Below are 10,000 nucleotides of genomic sequence, written 5' to 3'. Positions count from 1 at the left end.
CAGGAAAGAGATTCAGTTCTCCTAAATCTGTGAACTGAATGTGGCCCTCATCTCTCGATAGAGCCACTATTTCAATAACTCTAGCCCCAGAGGCTATTGCAAACAGAAAAATTACCTTTTGGGTTAGATCCTTAAGAGAACAATCTTCATTGTTCACCGATGAGGCATAATGTAAGACCTTGTCCAAAGACCAAGTGATGGGCTTTGGTGGTGCTGCAGGCCTAAGTCTAGCACATGCTTTCGGAATCTTGTTGAAGATTTCATTTGCCAGATCCACTTGGAAGGCATATAGGAGAGGTCTAGTCAAGGCCGATTTGCACGTATTTATCGTATTGGCCGCCAACCCCTGGCTATGAAGGTGGACAAAGAAGGACACACAGAAGTTCATAGAAATTTCTTTCGGTCCTTTTGATTTAACAAACTCCACCCACTTCTTCCAGGAAGACTCATATTGTCTTCTAGTAGACTTAACCTTGTATTCTTCTAAGAATTATATATTGCATTCTGAGATCCCAAACCTCTTTCTAACCCCTAGGGCAAGAAATTCGTGAAATGATGGGTTTGGGTTCTCCGTGATAAACTTAAGGCAGTTTATTTTTGAATCTTCAGAAATATAGATAGGATCAGAACTAGGACTGGCCTCATCTAGGCTATCAGCCTCATTAGAGGATCCTCGTAAAGGGCTATTTAACGAGGTACTTTCTTGAAGATGTTCGTGATGAAAAGAACGAACTGCAGTTCCGGGACTTGTTCCCATCTGAAATGGAATATGTCTGCGTCCATGGACCATTCCAGCTCTATCTCCTTGGATTGAGATAGAGTATCCACCGTCACATTGTGGATCAGTTGTAACTGAACTGCTGTTAGGTGCCATTCCTTTAAGAAAGGGATGGGTAACTTCACCAGAACCGTACGAGATTTTCGATTGTGAAGTCATATTTGATCTCTTCAAGCATTTGATGTCTGTTTTCTCCAGACTCTTAACACATCCCTCCGGTGTGCTGATTGCACAAGGTCTGTCAGAATTGCGAACCAGGGAAAGTTTAGCGTTTTCCCTTGTTAGCGTTTCGGGAATCTGATCGATCAGCTGAGTCTCTTGACGGACCTTGTGAGCTCCTTTCAAATTCCCAAGAGGAAATTGAGTTGATGTGACTGAAAGCTTCGATGGTTTCTTAGCCATCAAAACCATAGATCTGGAGAAAGTCGAGGCTTCTAGAGGCAAATCTTGCATCTGCGATGTCCCGGGAACCCAGTCATCTATATGAAGATACTTAAGACTGTGAGTCTGATGCGTATCTATTCTAGGATGAATATTACTCTTCGTGACATGAATCCTAGATAGGAGGAAGGAAGGTGGTTGACTGGAAGGTTCCGGGGACACCTTTCAGGTCTGGTAAGACTACGAACACCCTTAATTGGAACAAGGTCCATATGTTCAGAAGGATTAACATTAGGAACTTGTAGTTTACTATAAACTTGTTGAGTGGCGACAGGTTCAGAATGACTCGGAGATTTCTCGAGTCCTTCTCGTGAACAGAAGAAGGCCTTCCCTGGAACTCGACGACCCATAGTTTTCTTACTACCTGTATGCTCTAGAGCTCTCAGGTATACTCCTCTAGGAGGGTTATGAACTGTAGGAGAAGGTATGAAGACGAAAGTATGGACATTTTTGTTTCCTACCAATGGCTCATTTTGAATAGGCTCTGGACCAAAGGATCGAAGGTCCTGTGATCCTGAGGGAAAGTTCCTCCTAGTCGAAGCGTCTTTATGCTTCGAATAATCAGCAGGTTTAGACTTATGACCATTTGCCTGTAGCATTGTGGTCACTGGAACACAACCACAGAAAATTTTCTCTTTGAGGGAATGCCCCATTTCCGGAGAAGACTTATGTTCTTCATGGTGGCATTCTTAATTACTTCCTTAATGACCTTTAGTGGGAAGAGGTCTTTACCCCAGATGGTGGAAGATATTAGCTTCCTTGTTTCGTGTTTCACTGTTGCAGCAGCAAACACAAACTCTCTCTCTACATGCTCTCCTAGCCCTCACAAAGGCATAAAGGTCCTTTACCAAGGTAACCATATGCATTTTGGCTATGACCATGAGCATGCCTGGGGTGTTTTCGTAGGTTGAACACAACTCTATGTAGTTTTGTAGAGAAAGGGATGTTGCAAATTAGGGAGACATACATTGAATTGTCGACTTACTACATCCTTGTCTAATCTTCCTACCGAAAATGTCAAATGGACGTCCTTCCAATCCTTTTCCTGACCGGGAAAGGCTGGTGACAAAGGCTTGCACTCATTGAGTGTAGGACATGGTTCACCCGCCTCTACAGCTTTGGTAACCGAAGTAAATGCTTTCCCCACAAAGGGGAAAGCGAGTGAAGTAGGAGCAAGAAAGGAAGGGTGTCTGTTATTCAGTGAGAATACCTTCGTCTCTGAATAACCCGCCCTCTTCAAATTACCTGAAAGGATAGTCTGTGCCTTACCATGGTCAAGAATCATGACCTCCTTTTGTTTCGTTCCTTTTCCTAACTTTGGTTCATACAACAGTCGAACCCAACAATTAGGGAAAGCTTCAAAGCTTGGCCAAAATTGGATTTTGCCCAAAGGAACAGCACCTAATTTCTCTGAGATGTAGAGATTGCCATCTGAAATCGACATCTGCTCCGCAAAACTTCAGGAATTAGTTATGGAGCATGTAGGAAGGTCTTGATTCATGGGTCATTTGACTGACCCGTGGGAAGCAACAAGAGAAGCTTTACAAGGTTCTATCTTGTGTTTTACTTCCTGGTTTTTGCTTTGTTTACCAAAGCTCTATCTGATTCTTCAGTTGGATACATAACTGTACCACATTATTCAATAGAGAGGTAGAAGACGAAGATGTTGACATCAGTGCCTCATTAGCCGGCATAGGCGGAGGAAAGTCCGACACAACATATTTCTCTTCTACCGTAGGGCACTTCTTGCCCTCGATCCCAAAGGTTTTCTCACCATCAGGGGATGTAATTGGCTCCCGAGGCTCTACTATTTCCTCACTTAGCTTTGGAAATAATAGCTTACGCATCCTATCATTAGGTAGGAAAGGTCCCGGAGAGATCTTTTGGAAGCCTCTCACCCAGTTACATAATTTATACTGAGCTATATCCCTAGTCTCTGTAGACTTGGGATTATCAAAACCTTCAGACATCAATGTCCGACATATATTGCAACCCTGTGGGTTCCAATAATGTAGGGATCCGGAAATAATATTGCAGGGGGCATGCAACCTGCAAGTATTATGACCGTAAAAGTCCTTACTCATGTCTTTGCAGGGGACCGCAGCACAAGATATCTGGTGTTCCTCCTGTAAAGAAAGGAAAATCAAATGAGTATACAAGGGATTATTACACTGATAATCAACATGTAAATATCATCTACAACAGAATAGCTTAGGATAGTAAGCTATAAAGGGATACTTGTGTACCCCCGCGAGCAAATGCTGCTACCTCCGCTCAGTATTAACTACGTGAAGCTTTCTCTGTTGAGAAAATCCAAGTAGAAGTGTTCTTACCCCTAGGGGTAGAGAAATATCAAGTAACTGTCCCAAAAATTGTTAATACTGTGGGGTCAGGATTACTGATTCTAAATCAGACTATTGAAGATAATATTCCTTCAATATATAAGCGGTATCAGCAGAAAAACTCGCTGAAGGATACCCATGGTATGCTAGAAAATACTACTGTATCATGGTACTGTAGTTTTCTAAATGCAGTAAGTCTATATTGCAAATTATCGACTAATGTACCCATGTATTGTAATCTATTCATTATGCTGCCTACCAGGCAGCATAAGACAGAAGGGGTACATCCAGCATAAAGCCAGATGGACTAGAAAATCAAAGACATATATTAGTATATCCGACTCAGGTCATTTGCTGTAGTCTTTCTACTATATTAAATTATAGTTTCCTGATTAGGGAGACTCAAGAAAAGGCTGTACTTTTTACAAGTTAGGAGTGTATAACTCTTGCCTTGAAATATTTAATATTGTAGGGTAATCCTAAACTGATTTCCAATCAGGATATTGAAGAAATCATATTCATTCAATATAGGATTAGGCTCAGCAAATGCCCGAGCTGGATATCGAAAATATATTGGAAATAACTACTAGTACAAGAAATATAGTAGTTTTCTATCTACAGTATATACTATACTGAGATATACTGGCTATCTGTATAACCTATACAGTACTTGATCCGGCATGTTGCCGGTCTAGCTAGGGATTTCCAGCATACCCGTCAGAACTAGCGAGACAGAGAGAGAGACACTATGGAAAAAAGGGCTATCCTTTGCTGTAAATATATATAGTAATTAAGGAAGTAAAAGTCTAATAGACTGCCTTCTTTCCGAAAGAAGGTTCCAATAAAAGGGGAGAATGTAACATTCAGGCTTCTATATAGCTATAGTACTGTTGCCAGAAACCCGCTGACAATACAAGTACAGTCGGCGCGCGGCCTACCGAGTCAGCACTGACTTTGCCGGCTCGCCCGGCAGCGCACAGGCAACAGAACCTATAGCAACAGTCCAAGGGAGGACTGAAGAACCTTGGGGACAGAAGGGACTACCCACTCACGGCCATCGTGAATGTGCCGTCAGCCGCCAGCCATTTTGGAAGCCGCCGGAAACGTCGGCAGCCGTCGGCAACGTCGGCAGCCGCCGGCAACGTCGGCAGCCGCTGGAAATATCGGCAGCTGCCGACAGTCCATGACTGCCGGCAGCCATCTTGGTTGCCAGCCAGGCCGGCAAATGGCTATCATGCCGTCAGCCCCGGGCAACGTCTGCAGCCGCCGGCAACATCGGCAGCCGCCGGCAATGTAGGCAACCACCGACAGTCCATGACTGTCCGCAGCCATCTTGGTTGTCGGCCAGGCCGGCAGGCGGCAGTAGCCCTGCCGCCAGCCAAGATAGGAGAGGGAGTCTGGCTGGCTCCAGCACCCTACCGCAATGGTAAGGTTACAAGATGTCAGCCTAAAAAGACAATGGATCAACCATCAAAGAGGATAGAGGGGTAGGGGAAAAGGGTCCTGTAAAATCTGTGGAAGGAACTGACACACTTGTCAGTCCTACCACCTATAAAAGGAACTCGGTTTCTTTATAGGTATTGACAGAATCCAGGTGCCAGGAGAGACTCAGTTCTCCAACCCAGAAACTGCCGACACAGTTAAGGGGGTGGCAGCACTGCCGCCTCCTCTCAACAAGGGAGAAACAGGGTTCCAGTGCCACGTTATCCTAGGCTAAAAGAGAATTACTGTTAGCCGTGGGAACTGTGGCACAGGACTAGTCTTTTAGTCGCAAGGAGAAGATGGTATACTACCATAACTCTAATGCGGCTATGGAGGGCTAACCTCCATTGTCGGCAATTGTCGGCAAGGGGAATAAAGGTATCCTACAACCAACTCACCCTGCCGGCAGGTCGTCGACATAAGACTAGATACTCTGAGATTCTGACTAAATCCCAAAACCTGCTGGTATATCCACAACCAAAGGTAAAGGGAATAGGCAGAAACCAAACCCCAGGGTAGCCATGTTGTAGAAATAGTTGACTTGAGAATGGTAATTGCATTCATTGGAAATAGTCGAATTGACTAGTTAGGTTGTTCTTACTTTCTGTTTTGTTTTGGTGTTCGGTCATAGACGAAAAGTAAACTGAATGATTGCCATTTGTTAATATTAGATGTAAATTTTTAACTTTCCCCGTTTTGTAATCTAATTGAATTAATTACTTAAGTGGTAAATGTATTCCTTATAAGGAAACAGTTTTGATTTCCTGTTATTATTTTTCGACGATTGTTCGAGAGTATTCGAACAAAGGAAAGAAAACGGGAATTGTTCTCAAGTTGAATCAGACTGGAAGAATCAGTGGAGCTCAAGTCGTTACACCATTATTGCTGGCGGCATTCCCTGGAACGTGTGTTCCTTCCTTTAAAAAGTGAACTTTTAGTTCGAACATTAAACTTCTATCAAGATTATTGCAACGCTATTACAGTGCAGGTAAGTTGATTAATAAAGACTTTACCCCTAATTTGATGCGAGTTAGATATTATTCTAACAATGTCTGGATAAAATTCAGGCACGGCTCTAGGGTTGTAGCCTGAGGCTACACTCAGAGGGAAAGGGATTACCCTTAAGTCTCCGAAGAGACGTCAGAAGTTTCATCACATACTAGGAGGTATTAGTCTCCAATGGATGAAAACGAAACACAAGGGTAATCAAGGAATGTCGAACGTAAAGAAAATGTCTAGGATAGGTTAACTAGGCTAGACGAAATAATTATGCACATAATCAAATCTTTACAAAAATAAACGCCTAAATAGCTAAATAATTACAAAAATTAAATAAAGCTATTCAAAAACTGGAAGTCCTTCCGCTAACTAAATAACGCATGCCAAAGAACGACGGCACCCATGGCGCCTCCAGTAACTGGCCTAGCTCTAAAACACAATAAATACTCAGTTTCATTGTGAAACAGGAGCTAAAACAAATTCAAAGTAAAGACCCAATACTCAACTTTCCAAAGGCGGAAGAGGATGAAGAAAGCATAATTAATACTTCTTTAAACAATCGAAAAATTCAATCACAGGAAAATACCACCGAGCGAAATCGCTTCAATAAAAGGAATGGCCACTACCGTAGGGATGGCGCTGTTGTACTATCGATAGTAGTAGGGAACGGGGTGGCCTTTGGAGGGCCCCCCTTTTATTTTTGCCACACCTCCTCAAACGTAAAACTCTATCTGAGGTGCAGATTGCTATGAGGTGTGCCATTACGTCCTTACACGATATCCCTTCTTAAAATTTAAAGGGATATTCGCTCCATGAGTTAAAATTCTGGGTACCTTCGGTAAATTCTCTGGGATATATCACTGTAGTCACATATAACCTAGGATGCTACTTATGAAGGAACTTCCATCAGCATGACATGGCTTGAGAGCCCAAAAATACATACAAATATATATATATATATATATATATATATATATATATATATATATATATATATATATATATATATATATATATATATATTTATATATATATATATATATATATATATATATATGTATATGTATATATATATATATATGTATATATATATATATATATATATATATATATATATATATATATATATATATATATATATATATATATATATATATATATATATATATATATATCACCTGTTTATAAACTAACAGTATTTCTGTCTATATATATATATATATATATATATATATATATATATATATATATATGTGTGTGTGTGTGTGTATATATATATATATATATATATATATATATATATATATATATATATATATATACACACAAATGCACACACATATATATATATATATATACATATATACCTACATATACACACACACACACACATATATATATATATATATATATATATATATATATATATATATATATATATATATATATATATATATTTGTGTGTGTGTGTGTCTGTGCCTGTGTATATATATCACTTGTTTATACACTAACGGTATTTCTGTTTATATATACATATCTACACACACACACACACACACACACACATATATATATATATATATATATATATATATATATATATATATATATATATATGTGTGTGTATATATATATATATATATATATATATATATATATATATATATATATATATATCTATATACATATATATATATATATATATATATATATATACATATACATATATATATATATAAGTATACATATATATATATATATATATATATATATATATATATATATATATATATATATATATATATATATATGTCATTATCACTCTCTCCTCGAACTGATAATTTGTTAATTCCTGTGTGTACTTATATCAGTCTGTTGGAATTTTTTTGACCTTTCAAGATAAGCAAAATACAAAATATGCAACCTGAAAATGGTCTGAAGAACACAAGGTACTGTGGCAGGAATTGAGGCTTCAGTGATGTAATCAAAAGTTGGTCGATGTACAGTGTAATCTGGTGGTCTAAGACGGCAGCTCTTTCTGGACTGGCTCCGATAAATGTTGTGAAATCAGCTTCGTTGTTGTACAGAGCTCCAAATACTCCATTCCAACTGCCATTTGGTAAGCGGGAGCCTGGCAGCATATCCTTTGGTGATCGCACCTCATACCTGAAGATGAGTTTAAGGACAAAAGCCTCAGGCATGTCAATTCATGTGTGGGGTTTGGTTAGTTTTCATCACCAATTGTGTATCTTGTCTCAATATACCAAGAAAATAAAATAAAAATATTTGAAGACATTGCGATTTTTAGGTATCTTTAGCAATCAATCAACCAAAGGAAGTTTTATTTCATCAAGTGATCTAAGGTCATGCATGAATACATTACGTATTTCGTTTTGAAGATTCATGAAATATATATATTTTCCTTTCTTTGCTCTGATCTAAAGATCTCTTCATATCATTCTCTTCTCTTTTGTCTTTTTATATATCTAGACCGGCGTCAATGACCTCAAATGTCAGGATGCCTGAAAACTTTAAATCAATCAATCTAGCTATCAGAGACGGTCGACCTTTCATTTATTACAGTTATAGATTGAAGGGTGTCATTGTTTCTCTTGTGGGTTATGAATGGCTTCAAGTTCAAACTCTGTAGTTGCTTTTATATGAGTTCCCCAAAAATACTATTGCATGTTTTTTGATGAAATTTTCAGAGTATATACTGTCTGACTTTTATACCATCGGTTTTATATTGAGTATGCACTAATCATTCTATTTTCTTTGTTTTACAGACTATATAACTATGATTTATATCTAATTGTGTGAGATTAATTTATTGCTTTGTTTATATGTGGAGATAATATAGAAACAGTTGTTATTGCTTGGTCTTTTATCATTCATATAATCATAAAACTTATTTTGTAGCAAAAATACGACCTAATTCTGTGTATTTGTGTAGCTATAAATTAGTAGTATATATTTTTCGTAATGATTATCAATAAGAAATTACTATAAAAGAGCAAAAAGATAATAACGATACAACAATGAATCAATATGTATAAAATGCTCAATCGTAAATTAGGAAACTTAGCAAAATGAATACAAATATTTTAGAAGATAATTTTAAAATGAATACAATTATATTGAACAAAAAAAGAAAATCCACTGAATGGTACTAGAAAATAGGGATATGAGCAATGAAAAGAAATGGATTTTGTTACAGATAAACTTACGTAAAATTCATTTGTGAGGCTAATGCATCCAAAATCCTTTTATCAAATGAGTCTACCATTGTCACCACTCCCCCGGGTCCATCCTTGCTCTGAATGTAAACAGAATAAGGTTGAAGGTTCAGAGAAATGACCCTCATAAGGTGCCCTTGGAAATTCTCTTTTTGATCTGAAAAAGAGAATTAGTGTTCTTCAGATCTTCATCTTTATATCAGGTGTTATTTATTTTAGTATAATCCATATGTTGGGTTATCACGGAAAAGACTACATTTACTATTAGTCATGAACTTTATTTTTGGACATAAAGATATTTTCATATTATTATTGTACGATTAGCTGTTCAGGGTTACTAAATATAATCCAATTACTAAATGCTTACGTGATGCTTGTAACTTCCATGTTTATTACCAAAATTATCATAAGCATCAATGAGATGAGGTAGTAGATTTATTTCTATTTAGCTATAATTTCGTGATACCAAAATTACGTCTCCTGGCTGGGTTCATTGACTTACAGCTTTTATTTTGAGTTGAAGGGTTTTATCTGACTTTTATGGTTAAAAGGAGGAGATGAATTTTTAGCGGTGGGAAAATTCTTGTTTTTTTGTGGGGGTGGGGGGTGGGGTGGTGTAAAGTAGAATACCATTTGTAATACAGAAGAAGGAATTTATTTTACTGAAAGAGGGAATTATGTTTTTGTAAGTGATCACAGAATTTTTGTCATTAAAATTCACA

At 37.8% G+C, this 10,000-nt stretch overlaps 1 protein-coding gene across 1 annotated transcript in view; it reads right to left on the bottom strand.

Moving 5' to 3' along the window:
- LOC137657522 (uncharacterized) overlaps positions 1–10,000 on the bottom strand; it is a 59,350-nt gene that overhangs the window by 21,381 nt on the left and 27,969 nt on the right. Inside the window, exons 7-8 of the mRNA XM_068391861.1 lie at positions 9,270–9,435; positions 7,967–8,208 (exon numbers count right to left, since the gene is read on the bottom strand). Coding sequence (XP_068247962.1) covers positions 7,967–8,208; positions 9,270–9,435 — 408 coding nt within the window. The remainder of the gene's footprint in view (positions 1–7,966; positions 8,209–9,269; positions 9,436–10,000) is intronic.

The sequence above is a fragment of the Palaemon carinicauda genome, chromosome 18, assembly GCF_036898095.1.
Source record: "Palaemon carinicauda isolate YSFRI2023 chromosome 18, ASM3689809v2, whole genome shotgun sequence".
NCBI classification, from domain to species: Eukaryota; Metazoa; Arthropoda; class Malacostraca; order Decapoda; family Palaemonidae; genus Palaemon; species Palaemon carinicauda.
This window is presented reverse-complemented; position numbering and strand designations above follow the sequence as displayed.